Consider the following 22,908-nt stretch of genomic DNA (forward strand, 5'->3'; position numbering starts at 1 on the left):
TCTGCAAAACATCCGTCTTATTCCCTCCTTTCCGCCAGCCTACTCTGATCTTATTGGTCAGATGGTCTGTTCTGCTGTGATTTGTCTACCGTGAATGAGGCTCACAGGCTACAGTGTTTTGGGGAGAAGAAGCGGGCAGTCCTAGCAAAACGTATGCGTTTCTATACTATATGTACTATATGTAGTGACGTAAATTTGAGGCGGTTTGCGAATCGGACTATGGCACGACTCGTTTGGGTGATACAGAGTCGACTCCCTTTTTTCCAAGCCAATGACGTTGTTATTCATTTACCTTTGGCTTAACAACTTGGCACACTGCTTTCATTTACACACGGCAACATTACACACCGCATGACATGTTATTTACATGATTTCGTAATATGTACTCTTTAAAATATCCGATGCAAAATATCTGATCTGAAAACAACAGCAGACAATACATTGTACGGACAAAAATATAAATATGAATTAAATTGACACCCAATGGTAAGCTTATAATAATGCTTTATAATTGGAGCTGTTTCTTTCAGACCATGTATAGATAAGAATATAAAGTAACCTGTAGTTTTATGTTTCAGACTGAACTGCCGTTCAAAAGATTAGGATCGTTTGTTCATTTCTTATTAATATTTTTTTCTTGAAACAATGATGTGATAAGAATTATGTTGTGACTAGAATACTAAATGTTATAGTTTCAATTGCCTTGAATTTGTAGAATGGGCATTTTATCAGCCAGTTTCTTCAGGTCTCACCATGAGATGCTTTTTTTAGCAGTATCTCTTATTAGCTGCCTTTTCCTCATTATTTACACTGTAAAAAAAAACATTTTATGATTTTTTTCTTACAAATTGTTCTCGCAGTTGTTTACATAATTACATAATTATTTGCAAATGCCTTTAAGATCACAAAATAAATTTCAGTCAAGTGAACCTTCACTTTTGAACGGCGGTGTATGTCAATTTGTATTTCGCTGATGTCTTTTTGAAACATTGTACAGTATTTTTTGCCATATATCATTATTAGTCACCCTTTTTGTCACGGATTTATAAATATCTAACAAATAAAAAGTGCTTGTCTATTTTGACAACACAGTTTGTAGTTATTTAACAAGTACAATGAATTTGGACATACAAGGTTTCAGAAGGACAGCAACGTTTTTTTGCCTTAGTGTAAAATCTAAGTGTAGAAAATCTGAAAAAATGTGGAAAGATTATGACCAATATACTTCGCGGCCTGGAGTTTTCCTCAAATACACTTCACCAAGTGGCAGTAAAGGCTAATGACGGCAGTATTTGCAGATGTGTGTGTTTGCCCAGCATATGGCGGCAAGGCATGTTTTGTCTCTGATGGCTCACCATGATAGCGTTTGGGAAATCAGTCTCGAAAAGTCTTTGCTGTGATCTCTTGGTTTAGCGTTTGATAGTTGTAGTTTTTTGTTCCTCATTTTTATTTCTGTGGTCAGACCTCATTACTGAGAGCCTGTGTAATGTGTGTTTACTCCATCATTAACTTTTAGGAAAGTGCTTGATTTTATCTCCCAGGACGCCGAAAGCCAAGAAAGCTTGTTTCTAGACTTGTTGTGTTTGAGACCCCAAAATAAATTTGCTTTGTTCTGCTTCATTATGTAACATTAGAGTGATTCCCGCAGGTAAATCGCAGTTATAGTCGACAGTCGCTGAAGCACTCGGCTATTTGCAGTGGTGATGGAGAAACCTCAAGGACGTTTTAGGATCTCTTACCTCGATAAGGTTAGACAGAGATAAGATGCACGTCACAAACCATTTCCCTCTTTCTTTGTCTGCTCCGTCGTATTAGACCTGCTGTCATGGTTGATGAGTTATATTGACTGTGCCTTTGTATTTTTGGCATTGTTTTACAAATATTTTTGACAATTATTTGATAGATGTCTGTAGGTAATTCCCACTACAAACTACGGCTAATAATGAAAACAGTTTTTGGTTGGCTAGCTTTCAATGTCGATGCGACAGTGCGTCATCTTCACTCCAGTGAGCGACAGACGGTCTGAATGTTCTCTAACTCTGTTTTTCTCTTTTTTAACGAGTTTGTTTTCCGTCCCATGTGGTTTTAGCCCTCAATTGTTGCCATGACAACAAGTTGTGGTGTCAGTCAGAAGTGATGTTGAGCGAATCAGAGTGCAAAGGTGACGTTGCATCTTGGTGATAGGGAGAGTCCGGCTGTAGACCTGGGGTGATGTAGTAGGGACCTCAAAACACTTATTCATTTATTCTCTATTCATTTATTCATCAATAATGTTTAGGGAAGCCACCAGCCGGGATGCTCATGTTTACAGTACCAGTTCTTGACCAGCTAGCACAGAGAAGGAACGCCAGAGGGCTTTACCAAAAAGACACGTTTTTTATTATTATTTTACAGTTTATACTGACAAAAGAACAATTTCTAGGAAACTGTAAGTGTCAACTAAGCTAATGTTATATAATTTGCATAATTTAATATGTGGGGTTATATTGATGTTTTAATAAATTACGAAAAATATCCCGACATATTTTTTAAAATAAAATAGTATTTATTATTTCAATATGTACAGTATTATGTAATATAGTATCTAATATTTTAAATAAAATATTGTATTCACAATTTAAATGAAATCGTTTTTAATTTTCTAATGTTAAATATTCTTATGTATCTAATATTTGGAATAAAATGTTTTTATATAACATTTTAAATAACATTTTATTTTTTTATTGGAATAAAGTATTAGGACAAAACATAACTTTTAAGTTTGTATATATTTACATTTGATTGCTGAGTTCTCTGAATTGAGTCGCTGCCAAAACCACAAGAAGCTGTTGATTCTCATAGATGCTTCAAGTTAGGAATTTGGAAAGATTATATTTGAAAAATGTATATATAGTTTATACATATTTATGTAATCATTTTCCGATGATGTCAACTTGCTCAGTTTGATATAACACAACAGTAGGATACATATTTGTTAATCATTAAAAACTATGAATTTGGCATTAAAAACAATATCAATCATACTATCCAAAAGCTATTGTAATACAGTGTTGATAGTGTTGTGCTGGTTAATGTACGCGCAGATCCAGTGATGTGAGCAGAAAGCGAGACTTTCTCTTCTGTAAGCAGATATGCTGTTAGTTGTTTCAGATCAGCAGTGCTGTGGATGGACGGATGAATGGATGGATAGATGGTGTGTCTGCCTGCTGTAATGAGTCTAACTGCTCTCCACAGCTACATTAAACACTTTGAATGGCCTTTAACATGCCATCAGATCCTACAACAAGACACTGCATATATCACAGCCAAATGATCAGGTGTGAGCTGTGACGTACGGTAAAGGATTTTATTTCTCTGTAAAGTGCCGCATTATAACGCCGCCGCGCACTGGGATGTTTGCGTGGAGAACATGTAACTGTAATTATTGCTGGAGCTTCTTTTTTTCATAATTGATGGCAGTTAAAAATAGATGGCAGAATGGCTGTCTTGCTTTGCCTGGTATCCCTCCGGGCAGAATGCTTACTGGTGCAGGAAGAAGCCAACTTTAAATTGAATGGGAGTGTTGAGGGGAGATACAGACGACGTGCATTGTGGGTGTTTTTCTTTCAGCTGACACGCTCTTTTCTGCAAAAGCACTTCAATACACGTTTCTTTTTCCGAGTGCAGGTTTCTAAAGAAACCCATATCCTGTTGTCAACATCCACCTTTCTAATGTGAATAAAAGGATGGATGTTCATTGAGGCAGTTATCCATTAACTTATATACTAAACTGTACTATATACTATACTATATACTATATACTATATATTATGTACTATACTATACTATAGCATACCATACCATACCATACCATACCATACCATACCATTCTATACCATACCATGTTAGGGATAATCCATGGCTAGTCGTGCATTAAAGGAATTTAATTCACACCTTCCAGCCAGTCTGAATCGAGTATACCATACATTACATTACATTACATTACACTCTTAACATACAGTATTATAAAATACATATATTTATTCATTCTATTTATTATATTGCTGCACACTGTATACATACAAATATTTATTATAGTTTAAAAAACATTTTTTACATTGTCTTTAGTTTTTATCTTTTGTTCAAACTGATTTTTATTCGGTTCGTTTCTCGGATTTAAGTAAACCAACAAATAATAATTGGAAATAAACATATGTAACAAATATGTCAACGCATACTTATTGCTCTGTCTCCCGCTCTCACTCCCATCTAAATGAAACAGCGAAGCACAAGAATGACAGCACATGTCAGCTCATTTTCGGCACAGCGAGTTTGTCGTGAGGGTCTCACGGGCGAGTTTTTTGAGGTTGGATTATTCAAGTGTGTTTCTTTCACCCATCCTCCACAATCTCCACACCAAACATCGTCCCCGCTGCCCGACTGCGACTGTCAGTCATCGAAAACGCAGCTCATGTGCCGCAATGAAAAATGCAAAGTTAGCAGATACGGCGGCATGAGCGTGTGCGTGTGTAATAGTTTTCATATCTGGAGGGAAAATGCTGTCCTAAAGCTCAGGCGTCCTCAGTTATGTCGACAAACATCAGATGCTGCGCTGAGTGTTGGTTTAGAAAAATGAACTCTGAAGTGAGCTTATGTAAGTCTGCCCTCTCTCTCTCTCTCTCTCTCTCTCTCTTTCTTTCTCTCTCTATCTCTCCCACCTGACTTTTCCTTCTTATATCTAAAACTTCTTGCAGTCACGTATCTTTAAAGTATCAAAAATTATTTGAAGCTTCATCTGTCTGTTAGCCAATCTGTGTGAGGCGGGTCGAGGATCTTTGATGGGTCTTTATGAGGAGAGACGTCCTCTGATGTGGTTCAGACTGAACATTCTTCCGAACCTGTTTATTTCCTCTGGGCTCAATGAATGGCACATCATGTTAATTGCAGGCCGCTGGTGGTGAATGCTCAGCTTGCCGTCTGCAGTTTCCTGTTAAATGGGTTTGTGTGCGGGCCGACACAGGCGACGCCAATAAGCAATATTGCACATTGTTTGGGTGGATCAGGGTGTTTGTTCTGCTGTGTGATGGTTTTACGTCTGTGTATTCGCTTGTATTATATCGCTTATTGCTCCCTGAACTCTTTGTAAGTCACTTTGGATAAAGCGTCTGCTAAATGTAAATGTATTCTGCATGTATCAGGAATGAAGTTATTCAGAGGTTAGTTTTACTGAACTTTTCATTATCCATTCATTTTCTTAAGGCTTTCAGTGAGAACCCTGCATTGCCATGTTCAGTCATGCGTGTACGGTCATTTTAAAAAGAAATGCGAAGAAAAGAGTCGTCTCGTAGTCTGCGCTGCTTCTTTGGCTTAATTCTACAGGGGTTTGGCCTATTTTTCACCCCGTTAGTGTTCTGTAAGAGCGTGTGCGGTTAGCCTGGATGCCGCGGTGTTAAAAGTGTAGCGGGCGAATGTGTTAGGAACACATGGTCATCTGAGTCGAGTTCAGAGGGGAGTAATAATGACATTCGCATCACTGCAGGGAGCAGACAGGAAGCAGTGTTATCCTACTTCCTGTGTCTGCCTGTTCTCATGCTTTCACAGTGTGCAGGCCATGAGTGCCAATATGTTCTGCTTTGAGATTTTGGGGCTTTTATTTGAGATAATTTGAAGTGTGAATACCATAAGGTATGAATACACTCGCCAAAAAAGTACTGAGGTGGTATAGTTTTTTTTTTTGTAACTATATAGTTTCTGTTTGGATTCAGAGATGGTTTTTCTTTAAATGTTTGTGCAATGTTAAATTTCGAAAAACCGTCTATCCTTGTCCAAAGCAGACAGATTTGCAAATATAATCGGCCTTATTTTTGGAGAAAAAAAAAGTCAGATGAGACCGTATAGTGCAAATTTGAGATTTGCTGGCTTCTGCTGTGCTGTTTTGTGAGAACACACAGTAATACACAGATTAGATAAAAATCCTCTGGCAGGCCACGGTCTGAATCTCCACCAATCAGCAGCGGGCTGAGGGATGAAATGCCACTTTTGTCCCAGAGAAACATCTCTATATCTGCACGCAGGTCATCTGTTACGACCTGTTTCAGCTTTGCTTTGGGCTCCGGCTTCCCAGCGTGCCTTGCGGCTGCTTTAAAGCCAGTGCGTACTGTGGTGAGATCAATGAGAACGCAGAGGGAGACGGGGAATCGTGACGTACCTCCAACAAATATAAGGACACTTCTATACCTTGTAGTCATGAGAGACATTTTTCTGATCTGATTTTGTCAGACGTACGTGGGATTTGCACGACCGTGTCTGTGAAGGATTTGATGAGTGTGAAAACAAACTCCAAACTTCAGAATTGACGGCATCGTCTTGCAGGATGCATTTGGGACTCTTGGTGGACATTGGTAGTGGATTTCATTGAAACTCATTTTTGTTTTTCGCGAGACCGTTTCAGTAAGACTTTGCCTGAAGTGTTAAGGTATGTGTAGAATCACCTGGTTTTTATTGCAATTGTTTTCTTCTCTTCAGGGGTCCCCAGAGGGCCTAATTTCCCCTTGTTTGACTTTTAATCTCACGCTTCTGCTCATCTGAATTGACGACTCATTGTGTTTTGCTTCACATAAACAAATTTGAGATTTAATAATATAAACTATATATTTATACTTATAACAATATTTGTATTGAATACATGTAAAACATAACACTATTAAAAATAAAGATGCTTCATGATGCCACAAGACATCTTTTTTTGTCTAAATGGTTCCATGAACAACCTTTAACACCCGAAGGACCTTTCTTATTTCACAAAAGGTTCTTTGTGGTGAATAAAGGTTCTTCAGACTTTAAAAAGTTAAGAAAGAGATGCTTCTTTAAAGAACCTTTGACTGAATGGTTCTTCGTGGAACCAAAAATGGTCCTTTTATTTAAGGCATCCCTGTGAGGAACTTTTTAAGCACCCGTGTGTTGTAGTTTCGTGTTTCTTAAAAGTGAATATAAACTTGTTTATTTGCAGTATTCAAAATCTGCAAACATTTCATCTTTTTTGTTAGTTTGACCAGTTTGTCCTGTTTCATTTCACAGCAATAATGCAAATAATATTATAAAAATGAAGTTGAGAAAAATGAAAAATAATTTGGGAGAGTTCTTGTATTTTTTGGTAACAGTATTACATTATTTGCTTGGGAATGGCTTATAGGTCATCATTTTATTGAAACCATAATATAAACCAAACAGCTTTTATTGTCTAGTAGATTCAGAATATATTTGTTTATAAATTTTAAAAAATGTTTAACTTCTCACATGATTTAGTTATTCAATAATCGTTTAATACTGTATCAAACTACGTATATTGATGTACGCCTTTTTTTTCTATGAAAAGCAGAGTGTAATTGCTGAACTAAACTGTGTGAGTTTGATAAGTAAGACATGTAGATTGTGCTTGTGCGTCCTCGGGACCAGGATTAATACCATCATACACTAGTTTATGACTGTCTGAAGAGCACTGGATGCTCATGTAATCACTAATGCCACCTGGCTCATCTGAAGCACAGCTGGACAGTACATTGTGGACAGATTTATACTACTGCACAGGTCACATAATATATGGCGTTAATGGCAACCCTATGCTAACCTATACATTTCCTCTTTAACATGATGAACGCTGCTGTGGTCTGTCTTTATGAGGGCGAAAGCTGTGTGTTGATGCAGGAGATGCTATAGAGAACTGACCCACTTACATCTCATGTTTTGTTCCCTTGTGAGCATCAGTTCTTTGTGTGATATTAAAACCAAAGCTCTGAACACAGATCATCCCATAAAGCGGAATGTTGGGATGAAGTGTTTTAGGAATGTATATTTTGGTAACAGCACAGTTTATTAATGTAAGAATGCAGATTTGATTTGTTTTGACTTTATTAGCATAGATTACCCCAAAAATCTTCTTTTTATTATATAGGACATATATACTATATATAGGATAGTAGGTCATACACCATTAATGTTGAATGGCATGTTCAAACGAAGATATCTGTATTGGGATATTACATTTTGGTCCATACTGCCCGCCTCTATTCAGTTTTGTGTCTGAAGCGCTGCATTGCTCTGGTTTTGTGAATGGCGCAGGACTCCGGCTGTGTCCGGCTGCTGTTGAATAATGCAGCAGGGACGCGCCAGCCATAGTTAAACCCCAGAGCATAGCCCAGGGGACGCATAAAAGACCATCATTAATCAGTCAGTACATGTAGAGGCTCAAAAACAGCTCGCAGATCACTCCAGCACTGATGATGCACATATACGGTTTCATATGCTGTAATAAGATCATTGGCTTTGTTTCAGGCGGCCTGTGCAGTTCATATGGCAGAACAAATTCAAGTTGACTGTTGAGCGCATTGTTTGAGTACCGGTTTTAGTGTCTTCAGTGTCTGAATTTAAGATATTGTTTAAGCTTCTTAAACAGATTTGCTGAGAAGTAGGGATGTCACGATTATGAAATTTGCCTGACGAATAATTGTCTAATAAATCATTGCGATTATGAGGATGAATTGTCTGTTTTAGGGCTTTGACGTTTAAGTCTCATACATTTTTTATTCGGCTTTGAAACAACCGTATTGTTCGTAATATAAGACTATGTTTTAATTTCTCTTAAAAACAGGGTCATCACATATTTAAGGTCTATAATAGTATAAGAGGGAATTGAAGACACCATTAAATGTTATCAGTCACAGAAAAGCTTCTAGTTTGTTTTTCTCACTTGCAAGACCACAATAAAGTGTTAATAACATTTTGGAAGGCTGGTTTAGACATTGAGATTAGTTTAAATAATATAAAATTGTACTTCAGTTTTTTTATGGTATAAGCTTTAAAGTTTTTTTTTAAGTGATTTGACCAGTATTATAAAACTTTAGTTACAATGTATATACAGTATACAGTGAAATATGCAATATGCAGTCACTGCAGCTCCCCCTTGTGCTTTCTATAGAGATGTGCAATAATTGCGATGATCTAAAACCATCGCAATGAGGTCAAACAATCGCGATGAGACGATTATTTAATAATCGTGATAGCCCTACTGAAAAGCAGATTTGCTTTTGGAAAGCATGGTTTCTGGTATTTCTGTAGTGTTTTTGTAGCTCAGTTGTTGAGGTTTGAGTCCCTGTGTCCACTGATGCGCTTTTAAGCAGCTGAAAACGCGTTCTATCCCAAGTTGAGTATGTCCTGTGAGGGCCGCCATAGTGCTTCGAAAGGGATGGCCGTTGTTTGCAATTCGCAGCCTCACCGCTAGATGTCTCTAAAATCTACACATCTACACATTGCTCCTTTTAATGAACTTTAATGTCAATTTATATCTTTAAAATATATCTGCAGTGTTTTCAGGTATGAATAGCTACTTTGTAAGAGTACAGTAGATGGATGAAATCTATGTTTTCGTGTCAAATGCACTTTTTTTCTCTAGCGTTTATTTGGGTTTCCTATTAACTTTATATGCCCTGGACACTATTTCCCTTTATCTCATCCGACACGTGCAGCCTGCACAGTTATACCCAGGTTATTTCTCTAAATGCACAACTTGCATTTAAAAATGAGATTCAGTTTTAATGCTTCTGCTGTGTGTGAGTTCACTTAAAACTCATTAAGCATTTTACAGTAAGACTGAGATTGTTATTGATAGTGTTCTGCTCTTATTTATATTTCAGCAAAGATCACATTGATAGCATTTTTCTACCTTTGATATTGTATTTTCAACTTCGCTGTTCTTTTTGCCTCGCAGAAAAAGAAGCCCGTCAGCAACCAGGGATCCAAACCAAAAATACGACCAAAGGGAGGAGAAGGCAGAGCGTTCGCAGTATGCCCCAGGGCAGGGCGGCATGCCACGATCACCGTCTGACTACGGGGCCGGAGAGCGCCAATGGAGAGGAGGTAACAGCCGCACCCACGAGGACGCTGAGGTAGCGCGGGGGGCGTACCGCGCTCGCCGGGGTGGCTGGCACTCTCAGGAAGAGTACCCGCCCGAGCCCGGCTTCCTACCCGATGGCCCGCCCCTCAGCGAGCATGAGCTGCAGCGCCAGCGGCAGGAGGAGTACCAGAACCGCTACCGTAGTGACCCGAACCTGGCCCGCTACCCGGTCAAGCCGCAACCCTATGAGGAGCAGATGCGCATGCACGCGGAAGTCTCACGCTTCAGGCACGAACGGCGCCATAGCGATGTCTCCCTGGCTTACACGGAGATGGAGGAGCCCCCGCGCGGCCCCCAATACTCACCAGGTCCCGGAAACACCCAACGGAGGTCCAACCACAGCCCCCCAGGTGTGGACTCCCTTCACAGGCAGCAGCACCTGGATCCCGTCTCAGCCGTATGGAAGAGTAAGCGAGAGAAGATGGAAAGCATGTTACGGAACGACTCGCTCAGTTCCGACCAATCCGAGTCTGTCAGGCCGCCGCCACCTAAACCACACAAGTCCAAGAGGGGCGGCAAAATGAGGCAGGTGTCTCTGAGCAGCTCCGAGGAGGAACTAGCCACAACCCCAGAGTACACCAGCTGTGAGGACGTGGAGATTGAGAGTGAATCCGTCAGTGAGAAAGGTAATGTATGATGATGAGTTATATATAAACACAGTGCAGCATCCGTGCAAGTAGTTGAAAAGGTGTTTCTAATAAAAATGTGGTTGGTGATTGCAAAACTTTAAAACTGAGACCTGGTTTAAGCTATAAATACTTCTCGAGAAAGTTCTGTTTTAACTGCATTGTTTATCTTTCTCTTTCGTTCATAATATTTCAAATGCCTGCCAGATAACCCGTGATTGATGCTGATCTCACCTCCCCACAGTGTTTGTGTACTGTGTGTGTGTGTGTGTGTGTGGATGGTTTGTGTATGTATGATGTGATTTTATAGAGAGTGAACGAAGAGTGTTTTTTCAATAGGATGTGTGTGTGTATGAATGATGCGTGCGGGTGTTTGCGCACGTGTGAAAGGCACGCGGGCGTGTGAGCAGATAGTGTCTTTCAGCAGGAGTCAGTGTGTGTGTGTGTGTGTGTGCGTGTGTGTGTGCGGGACGCGCTTGTGCGGAGTGATTTCTCAGAGAGTGAGTAGAGAGTGCATCTTTCAGCAGAAGTCATTGGGTGTTCCTGCGCGCGTGAGATGGGATTTCACAGAGTGTGTGCAGATACTGAATCGTTCAGCAGGGGTTATCGCGTTTATTTACCTTATTTGTGGGTGTGAATCTCACATGTTGTGCATTGACAGATATCGCTGGCTCAGGGTCTCCTCGCATGAGATATAATGCGTAACTACATTACATAAAAAAAGAGAAACTAACTGTGAAAAGAGAGTTCTGAATATTCTGTAGTGTAATAAACATTTGCTATAATTATAGTGGGATTCATTTGTTTTTCTAGTCAAGATTCTTTAATGAATATTGTGAAATTGTTGGGCCATATTTCGCTTGGGATTCTTTTCGATCACTCTTACCTCCTACAAAAACATTGAATACATTGAATCTATCGATTTTGTGAGCTCTAAACTTCTGTTACACAAACACACGAAACATGACAGAAGATACGCCTTTGTGCATGTATTTGTATGTGTTTTTGTGCATGTAACCGCGTGTTTTGAGTGTTCGTTCATTGAGTAATGCAGTCTTCACATCCACACGACTCTTTAGCTCAGAGCTTCGGGTTAATCGAAAGCATAAAGGTAAATGTTCTTTCGCTCTAAACCTAATTGCAACATTTTCCAGCAGGATTTGACTGCAGTCTTGAGGAAAACATGACAGGAGCTTTATTATGTTCCATAAGCTGATCTAGAAATGCTTTACCTAATTGGTTAGAAAGAATATCAGGCTTAAAGGTCCCACAGGCAAAACTGCTGGCTTGAAAAACCCAGTGAACTGCCGACCTTCGTGTGAAGTTTCATTGAAAAGCCTCTTTAAGAGATTCTTGCCGATTTGAAAGATTTCTTGTATAAATCTTAACATGCCTGTGATGATTTGTGAAAAATACTTTGTAACCAAGGAAGTAAAAATGAACTCAGGGTAATAGACGGATCGAGAGAAATATTCATTACAGTTAAACTGATGACGGATGCTTAACAGCAAACCATTTATTATCTGAAATTACAAACGGGATTCCCTCTGCGTGCGACATGAACGGTATATCACAACATGAACAGGGACAATACATAAGGGAGGTGGGACTGAAAACTGCAGCGATCGGTCCGAGGCGCTTACATAAGCGTCCTGGGGACAAAGGCAACCATACAATTCTACATTATTGATGTTTAGCAGGTTTTCGCAGTCACACTTTAACTTCTAGCAGAGGAGAGTAGGAACGTCTCTTTGAAGGTCAGCTGTGTTATAGAGGGGAGAAGAGAAAGAAAGCCCCAGGACAGATAAGACTGGTTTTATTGTCAGCTTTATCGAGAGCAGAGCACTGTGGAGATTCTGCATGGGGATAGCAGAATTTCTGCAAGTGCGTGTCTTTACAATTGGCTGTTTTTGGTGCATTATTGTCGGGTTATTTAAAGGCTTAAGTGCACAAATGTGTTTAAAAATGCAAGTTTCTTATTTAGATTTGGTTTATTAAAAAAGATAAATATCTATTGTACCAAGACATCCATGGTGACCAAAAGGGATGCAACCTTGTGAAAGTGATGACTTTTATCGAAGGGTCAATGACGTATGATGACCAATGTTCACATGGTGCGACCAATATTATGTGGACGAAAAAAAAGTATATTGGCTCCTTCTACAAAAAAAACATTTGTTCAAGTAACGTAATAACCTTTGTTAGATGAACATATTCAAGTGTAGATGAAAAACCTTAAAATCACTTAATTTTAACATTCTTAACGTTTGAATAACTGCAATAGATATTACTACTTATTTGTATTTTAAAATTGGCATCCTTGCATGTCGTCATCGACCCTTAAACAAATGATTCTTGAAGATTTCTGAATGGTTTTGTATGCATGTTGGGTATATGAAGTGTTTGGAATATAAACTGAAGCTCAGCTTTGGGAAGTCTTCAAGGAAGCAAAAAAGTGATGCAGCACATGCGACCAAACTTTAAGATTTTAAAACCTGTGTTGACAAGTAAAATATTACTAACTTATTACATTGTAGACGGTGCATGCTTTATTTTTTGTGTGCTTTAATAATTTGTCTTTGAATATGAAAAAAACAAACCATATTCCATGATATTGTGTAGTTTGCTCAAAACAATTTGTTCAGCGATTTGAAGGTTTTCTCCTTTTTATATCTTATCCCCATATTTAATGGTTCGTTCCAACCCGAATGGCCATAAAAGTCAATATTCTGGAAATATCCTTTGATCCTGTTTCTCTTTTATTGTTAAGGCAGGTTACTAGATGGTTGGTGCTTTCCGGTTCTGAATGCAGGTTTTGACGTTATTTGTTTTGCTGTATGACTGTCTGAAGATCAGACGTAATGAAGTGAAAGCGGGTTACCATGGCATCCGCTTGGCTGCAGGCCTGCTTTCAGATCAGGATAAGCTATTGCGATTGGCTCACATCTGGCTCTGCGTTTAGACCTCCTCTCGAAAAGACCTCATGTGATTCAAGCCAAACTAATGGGCAGAAGAACAGATTGTGATTAGAAGACATTAGGGGCGGAGCTTAGCCAGATCATCAAAACAAGCGTGACATCAGCATGACATTTGGCCAACCGCATTCTTGCACTTTTTTAATCATACACATTTTTTGAAACTTTTATTGTTTTGTCATTAAGAAAAGATGTCACTTCCTGGATGATGTCATTTTGCATTTTTCTTTTAATGAAAGGATATGACAAACGAAGAAAAAGTAGAGGAGGAAATATGTCCTACTGTATTGAAGATATGTGTGATTTCCAGCGAGCCTGCATCTCAATATGTTCTTATTTAAAGTCTTTCCGGAGACCAATATCAATACTGGTTTTATGATCTCACGCCACGTCACTCTCCTCTGTCTCTCTCTCTCTCTCCGCTTCTGTCCCTACCGCGCGTAGTAAAAGCGGCATCAATAATTAATGATCCAATTAATAGTTTACACTGTTTTTTTATTGAGTTGTCAGAGTGATGGAGAGCCGTGCACTAGCAGGCTGAGGGCTGCGCTCGTGTCTGAATCAGCACTTCAGCCGCCTGCTGAGAGCGAGAGAGAAATAGATCCCGGGACGCAACGAACGAGACCGCCGCGTCGTCCAGCGGAGATTAAAAGAACCGTTCACCCAAAACCCCTCGTCCGACCACATCTGTCGAAGCCAGTTGTGTTTACCTGGCAGATATACATTTTTGATGTACATTTTATCAGTTTGTGGGTACCCTGAATCGAACTCGTGACCCTTAACAGGTAATACCAAGTGAGCCACAGGAACATCTTTGTGTAGTTTGCATCCCTGCCAGACTTTATATGCAGTTTGGTCATTTACTGTGATTTTATATTCAGTTTTACCCGGTCACTCCGATGACTATCAAAAATCTAATAGAATTCCTGCATTTTGCATTTAATATAATTATACAAATAAAACCTTGTATCGCCATATTTTAATATTTTCTTGAATAGATCATTACTATTGGTCTTCATTCGTGGTTGTGAGTGGGTTTTGCAAATACTTTGCCAAATAAAAAGCATTAAAAAGAGCAGTTTTAAAGTATACAAAGTAGAATACAAGGCTTCTTTCTGGAGAGCCGTGCTCAACAATGAAATGAAATAAAATAAAGAAAAAGTTATGATGGAGAAATACAAATTAAAGTAATACAAATAAAATTCATAGGTTTTTTAATAAACCAATACTATTCATCATTCATAATTATGAGGAGGATTCGCAAATATTTAGCCAACAAAAGGTCAATTTTAACAACACAGTGTTTTTTATTTTAATCTGAAGTAGCGGTTTTAGAGATGCAAGGTTTCTGTCTGACATCATCAATATCGTACACTGTTACTACAGGTTTTTGCGAGGTCTACAGGAAGAGGTTTAGGCTGTGACCCTTTCTCTTTTCTGCATTAAACCCATATCTCCTAGCTCTGGTGTTTAGAAGATTAGTGTACGGAGTCCGATATGTCGATGTCGTATCTTGGTGTTTAAACACACAAGGTAGGCTTGAAACTGAGGTATTGGATAAGACAGATCTGATGATGTCATACTGTTTCTGAATGAGTAATATCCGCTATTCTGAAATTCGATGATGTAATGTGGTAGTGTCGGAGCAAAAAACACAGTTTGATAAAGGTTGTGTCTGCTGCATTTAAAACCGAAGCCAAGTCAGGCTTAAGTGTATTACTGCCCAGTCCTTCGATCCTTTCAGATCGTATTAGTCGGACATAGACGATATATCGACATCAGGTTTCTTTGAGTTCTGCACAATTGCGAGTCTGAAATGTGAAATGTGTGTGACTGTGAATGAGTGCATATAGTGTTTTTGTCCCTATGTCTCTCTGTTTCTTCACAATCTACCTCTGCTTTCTGCTATGTGTGTGTGGCACTTGCAGGGGATTTGGATGGCCACTGGTGGGATCACACAACGTGGCATAGCAGCGATGCTGCCTCCATGTCTTTGGTGAGACACGCGGAGCCTAGTGTCCCACCTCTCTCTCTCTCACTCACTCTGTCACTCTCTCTCTTTGTCATTTCATGGTTCTTTTGATTTATTTTCACTTCTGCATGTCTTTTGTTTCTTTCTGTTTGTATCCCATGTCTGTAGGGGACAGTCAAAGGGGAAAAAGACAAACTTTTGAGCAGTCACACATCTTATCTGAGGGCCAAAAGAAAATGGTGCGCTTTGGGGGCCACTCTTTGGAGGAAGATGCTGATTGGTGTGAACCCCAAGTTAAAGACTCGGGGGTTGATACGTGCAGTAGCACGACCCTAAATGAGGAACATAGCCATAGTGAGAAGGTACTGGGACAAACCTAGCCTGCATTTGTTTGATGTTTTGTTTCGTTTGACTTTCCTTTCCTTCATTTTGTTCCATGTTCATACGGTCCTTGTATAGGTGAGATGTTGATTTGATTTTCTCTTTCGGAATGTTAAAGAAATAGTTCACCCGGAGAAAGTTGTGTCATTTATTCACCCTCTCGTCTTTGCAAACTTGTCTGTGAGTTGTTTTGTTTGAAACGACTTGAGGACGAGTCAATGGCAGTTTTTGATTTCGGGTGTACTGTTCCTTTAAATAAAAAGTTACGTTTTTCAGATTTCCTTTCCTTCTGTGGCAGTTGCTGGGAAGCCTGTCGTTTGCTCTTTTATCGTTTGCTTCTTAGCCGCTGTAGACTCACGCTAGCGACGTAGTGGCGAATCACTTCACCACGTGACTGTGTGTGTTGTCATGGCACTCGGTGAATGTGAGTTCCTCCGTGAGTTGCATGTCCTATCAGCCTCGTGTGTTATGTCCATGTAGTGGCCCCGTCAGCCGCAGTAGGGTCCCAGACCCCCTCACTGGTTCAAATCCTCACTCCTCCCCCCCTTCCTACCCGACACGAACAAGGAGACGCACCCGGAAACATACGCTCAATCGCTCAAAGGCGGCCAGCCAGGATTTATTTTGCCACAAAGTTTTTCTTTTTTTCCCTTCCACTGTCATTATGCCTTTGCTCTTCATTTAAGTGACATCACCGTTTGTGTTCATGAGCCTTTCTGTGCTGTTCTTCTGGCTTTGTTTGTTTCCTCTTTCTGCCATTTTCAGGCTTGTGTTTGCTGGATGCGGTGCTGGGGTTTGGCTGCGGTGACCGTGAAGGTCTCTGTCCGCGACCTGGGGGCTTCTCTCTGCATGCGATGGGTGCATGTCACTCCCGACCAGATCACACAAACTCTACAATACTAAGGCCCTTGTTAAAAAACCAAGAAGTCCTTTGTCTCTCAAGCTTTTTAAGGATATGGAATGACTTGCCCCATAGACGTCCATTTTAAAGGAACAGTTCACCCATTTACTCACCTTCAAGTTGTTCCAAATCTGTATACATTTCTTTGTGATTTGGGTGAAAGGTCTCTTTAAGTGCAATTGTGTTAAACTGTTTCTGGAACGTTAGCAATTGCTTTATCAAAATGAATGAACATTTTTTTGGTCGATTCTCTTTAATTATTTTAATAAATATTTATTAGGTTTTCAATAAAAGCCTTGACATTGTATGGTTATATCTAGGTACATGAGGGTATTTTTGCAGAAAATATAAATTTTAAGACTTCAGAGAGATTAATGTACCTTAAAATATAAATTCTGTCGTCCAGAAAAGCTCAGATCAAAGATTCATTCTCAAAGATTTCTTTAAGCCTCTAGCCTATTTTAGATGTACGCCTGTAATAACCACAGAGTTTGTGTGATAAATCGGATCAAATTAATCTCAGCCTTCCCCACACCGGCATTGGCAGGTTTCTTTGTGTTCTGAAATTGTTTATTGTGGCTTTGACCTGACAGCACCCGGTCACATGGCAGCCCTCCAAAGACGAAGATCGACTCATAGGCAGGATTCTGCTCAACAAGCGGATGAAGGATGGCAGCATTCCCCGCGACTCCGGAGCTCTTTTGGGACTGAAAGTGAGTCTCTCGGCCACCTGCCTGGACACGTGTGTGATTTCACAATGGTTGTGTAGTTTAATAATTGCAATAATTATGGTAAAGTTGTCAAACATTGTATAATTTATTAGTTTGTGTCCCCTCACACATTTTTGCACAAAAAACACTTAATGTACCTTTCCATCAATATTTGGCGAGTCGACAAATAAACCGTTCATGTGTTCTATGGTGGGACATAGCAAAACTGTAGGGAAAAAACGAAATATGAAGATACATCTCTCTTATGCTATTTTATATAAGAAATGTTAATAATGTACAATGATATTTTTAATGGTTTGTTTTCTAATTTTTAATTTTAATAATGAGAAATCGTATTTAAAAAAGATAACTTTGGTTAATTTATAACATTTGGATCCTTAACACTTTTGGAGAGAACAGCACAAGGTTGAGGAAATAGAAACAACAACGTCGTTTTATTTCCAGTTTTACACAACAACTTTCACCCCAACTTGATGGGGACATTTTCTTATCAACCAAATAATGTGCAAATGTAGATAGTATGAATCGACATATATTCATTTTTTAATATATGGTTATTTTGGATAAAGAATGACAATTTGTTTTTATAAATTACAGTATGATTTCGCAGTGCATTCAAATCTGATTCAGTACAAATATATTTGATTAAATGAATATTTCAGGACCATGGAAACAAAACAAAATGAAAGCTGTGTTCTAAGGATCTTACAGTGGAAGTAAATGGAGTCCATGCACTCATGTCAGCTGTTTAAAAGCAGGAGCGTGAAGCTGGTGTTCTTTGTTAAAGCACTTACTGAGAATCGTTACTGATAGAGAACGGTCTGAATGACTGACTGTGTGTCAGCTCAGTGCTACCGTGAGCATTATATCTGTTACCAACAGCACTTTGTCAGACAAACAAACACACACGCACACAATTGCCCTTCGGCGCTACGCCTGTCTTTATGTAAAGCCATCTTTATCCAGGAGGCAGCTGCTAATCCTCTTTCTATGTTTGCAACGGGCTGCCATTAGTGGGGATTTGATTTGTATGACGCTCTCAGTAGAACGATAGTTTGTGTGGTTTTTAAAACAAACCTTTAGGCCTTTTCCAGCAGTTCTTTCAGTGCCACGGAGAGCTCTGATAAATAACACACATGCACATTTGTTTTTTCAGTGTAGCAATGCATGCCTTCAAGTATTTCTCTTTTAAGTGAACATTGATTTTTGTTGTATTTCTTTTAAACCTGCAGCCGACACCAATTATTTCGAGTGATATCTGCCGATACCCATACAGATTCTGAAGATTACATTAATATTTCTTAACTTTCTGAACGTTATTAATTCATATAATGACTATTAGTATTAAACAAATCGAATTGGTGATGTTTCTAAACATTTTCTATATGCAAAGCACAAAATTCGTTGTCCTCTTTTGAATTACAGGCTATCGGCCCTGATCGTCGGTTGTTTTTGGACTATAGACCAATATAAATCTAATGTTCAGATACACAATTTGAAAGCGAAAAGAGATATTTATATAAATAAGTGCGGTTAATCGATTAAAAAAATGAATCTGATTAATCACACCTTTTTTGTGATTAATCACGATTAATCGCGTCATAACATTAATGTTTTAAAATATACTTTTACATTCTAACAATTTCACATTTCATCTTCAAATTAATTTTAAGCTTCTTTAACAGCATGGTTTTATGAATGAAAGCCAACATTCTGATATCAGTACTGCCGCTGATGTCTCAATTAAATTGATTATTTTTTATTTATTTTAACATCAACTATAGCCATTCAACAGTATCATTGAGAGCTATCATGTGGTAGGAAATATACAGAAATTGAAGTTCTCCAATACTTATACGCGCTTAAGTGGTTCAAAATTCTGTACATGAATAAAAGCGTGATTATATAATGTAACGCAAACAAACACAAAGCTGCGTTAATTGCATTCGATATTTTTAGCGCGTTAATCTAAAAGATTTATCGCATGAGTTAACCCGGTAATGTTGACAGCCCTAATACTAATAAATCGAAATAAAAGTATAATTGTTATTGTAAAAACGTATGGAATATTCCAAATATGGTATAAAAGGAATGAACATGTTTTTTCTTTTGCAGGTGGTTGGGGGAAAGATGACAGAGTCTGGTAAACTTTGTGCTTTCATCACCAAAGTAAGGAAAGGGAGTTTAGCAGATACTATTGGACACCTCAGACCAGGTTCTTACGATGTTTCAGTAATCTTACATAGGATTTGTATTACTCAAAAGATATGTTACTTTATGCTTTAGTGTTGAGTGTTTTGATCACAGACTGTTCTTGTTTCATAGGTGACCAGGTCCTAGAGTGGAATGGCCGAAAGTTACAAGGAGCCACATTTAAAGAAGTTTACAATATCATTTTAGAATCAAAGCCAGAGCCTCAGGTGGAACTAGTGGTCTCACGACCCATTGGGTAAAACATATTTTTGAGCTTTTGTTTTGTTTTTTTGTATTTTTAGTATTAACTCAATGAATAATTAAATATTAAAGTAGAATTAAGCTCTGTGTTTCTGTCATTGCAGAGATATACCCAGGATACCAGAAAGCACACATTCACAACTGGAGTCCAGTGAGTAGCTGGTGGATATTACTGTACATTTTTGTATTTCTTGAATCTTCGTAAAAAGATTTTGATGTTGAACATCAGTGTACCGTTTACATTTATTTTGGCAAGGTTTTCACTTTTTTCCCCAAAACAGCTCATATCAAATGTATGGATTATTACAGTATGGGTTACTATTTCTATTTTTGGGTTGCTAAATCTGCTACCTTGACTTTTATGTGCTGAATTTAATAGGTTGACTCCACACAGTCACAATTGATTCATTTGTTATTGAAAAATTACGTAATGACAAATTCTTTCTAATTCGGATTCCTAAATTCCAATTTCTTTATAATAGTTATAATAAGTTTTAATTTTGATTATTCAGAATTTTCTTTTTCACAGTGATGACATTGATGATTGAATTCAGCAAGACGTGGCTGAAACATTTCTGCAGAAACTGTATTCGACATCTGACTAGACAATTTCTAATAATTGTTTGTGTTTTTACAGCAAGTTGAGCCTCTGCGCTTCCTTCTCATATACGCATTTGCTCTTCAATGAATGTCTTCTTAGGTTCCAGTTCATTTGAGTCACAAAAGATGGATCGGCCATCCATATCTATCACGTCTCCCATGAGCCCCGGCATGCTGCGGGACGCCCCTCAGTATTTATCAGGACAGCTTACGGTAAGTTCACAATAGTCCTCTTATTGACAAAGGACTTGTCTATTATATAAAAAATAAACATTTTACTATTTGTTTCCTGCTCATTGCGAGTTTGGCAAACATGACGCGAGACCCCCTCTGCTATAGTCTCTCCAAACCTGATCAGATTACATTCAGCTCTCATGTAGTCCATTGTGCGACTGTAAAAATACCCTGTCTGCTTGTAGAACATCATTAACTCCGGTGTAAAGTGCACAAGCGGGTTGATTTAAGCAATATAAATGAAGTGCAGGTTGTTCTCCGGGTAAAACTGTTGGGAAAGAAAAGAATGGATGTTTTCCACTAGCGGTCGAACAGGTTTGTCTGATAAGTGTTACTAATGTTTAAAGAACAAAGCAAGTGAACGCCATATATTACATCAATACATTAATATATGAACTTTTACACTTACATTCATATTTATTTTATTTGTCTGAAGCGAAAAAAACGTTGTGATCTTGATATATCTTGACAATATTTTTAGCCATTGTCATGCACGCTACTTGTTTAAATTAAAATGTCTGTTTATTAGATGTGTTGTTTTATTTTGGAACTGACATAAGCGGGATCCTATATTACAAGACTGTATTATGGACTCAAATGAACCAAATTCACCTATTAACCGGCCTGGCTGATAAATCGATATCACTACTTTTCACATTTTCCTCAACTTGTCATACTCTTCTTCCGTATCCCATTGAATCTGACCATTCTAACACTATATGCCGTGTAGTGTACATGTGTTTGTGAGTGAATAATAATCTTGCTATTGCGTATTTGCTAAGCGGGAGATTCAATGGAAATAGCAGTTCACCAATTAGACATGAAGTCAAAAATATCCTGCTAAATTCACAGAGAAGAAATACATTACTCATCCGAGTACGTCTCACACGTAACAGATCACTGATGGTCGAGAGAATAACAGCTAATGGGAAGTAAATATAAAGCAAAAGATTCCTATGTGACTTTAAATTGAGTCTCCTGCTTGGCTTACGTAGTGTTGCATTAACAACTGGTTTTGTCATTTCAGGTTTTAAGTTTATTACATTTCTCCTCATTGTTTTTTTTTCATTCACTTTTTCTTACCCAGAGCCAAAGCCTTAGTAGAAGAATTGAGCCTTTTAACCCTAGAGTTCAGGTAACCGTTCCTATTTATAAGACACACTATTGCATTGCTTAAATTCCTTCAATCTTCTGGATAATGCGCAGCAGGAAAACGAGTGCATTATCGACTTTATTTCCTTCGTTTGCGTGTTCAAAATAATCTTTGCTTGTGATCTGTTTTTCACATATATTTGATCTTTTTTTAATGTTGTTATAAGCCACAAAGCATGTGCATGGAATAAAATAGCTCAATATAAAAAAAAAACACTTGACTATCTACAACCTTGGAGTAATGATGTACAGTAACACTCCATACTGTGACGTGACATCTACCCCGGGCACATGGGTGCCGTGTCTCTTATTGTTTTAATGATTCAGATTATGCGAGGACATCAAATTTGATTCTTTTTCCATGTAACATGAAACTCTATTGAATTCTGATACTTGTCCACATGGATTCAGTGTACTTTTGGAGCACAATTTACATTTTAAAAATAGTTTCAATTCATCACTATGGTGATGTTCTCGTACGGTACTAACATCCACCACAAAGTATTACATCGCTGATAAAAGGTTACGTTAAAGGTGCCGTAAGCGAGAAAGCTATTTATTTTCATCAATTACAAAAATTCTGTCGTCATTTATCCGCCCTCTTGTCATTTCAAACCTGTATGACTTTCTCTCTTCTGCAGAACACAAAGAAAGATATTTTGAAGAACGTTGGTAACCGAACAGCTCCAGCACCCACTCTTTTCTATTGTACGGACTAAAGACCAATGCAAGCGAATGGCTGCCGGTTATCAACATTTTTCGACATATCTTCTTTTCATGTTACATGAACAAAAATGCATTTGACATTTTTGCATGAGCTATCACTCAAAGACCACACATTAATTGTATTACTTGAGAGACATGACACAATGGTTGTCCTTTAAAGTAACACCGGTCTTGAAGAACACACAGGACTCAAAAAGAAAGAAGTCGGCTATGATCTCAACTAGGTTT

The 22,908-nt window shown here is 38.4% G+C and overlaps 1 protein-coding gene across 1 annotated transcript in view; it reads left to right on the plus strand.

The window, feature by feature from the left end:
• rims2a (regulating synaptic membrane exocytosis 2a) overlaps nt 1-22,908 on the plus strand; it is a gene marked incomplete at its 5' end in the record, with an annotated part of 113,104 nt that overhangs the window by 39,239 nt on the left and 50,957 nt on the right. Inside the window, 8 exon segments of the mRNA XM_079469300.1 lie at nt 9,743-10,554; nt 15,670-15,863; nt 17,377-17,496; nt 19,630-19,729; nt 19,840-19,963; nt 20,073-20,119; nt 20,669-20,781; nt 21,890-21,937. Of these exon segments, the coding sequence (XP_079325426.1) occupies nt 9,743-10,554; nt 15,670-15,863; nt 17,377-17,496; nt 19,630-19,729; nt 19,840-19,963; nt 20,073-20,119; nt 20,669-20,781; nt 21,890-21,937 (1,558 nt within the window).

The sequence above is a fragment of the Barbatula barbatula genome, assembly GCF_947034865.1.
Source record: "Barbatula barbatula genome assembly, chromosome: 12".
In the NCBI taxonomy this organism is placed as follows: domain Eukaryota; kingdom Metazoa; phylum Chordata; class Actinopteri; order Cypriniformes; family Nemacheilidae; genus Barbatula; species Barbatula barbatula.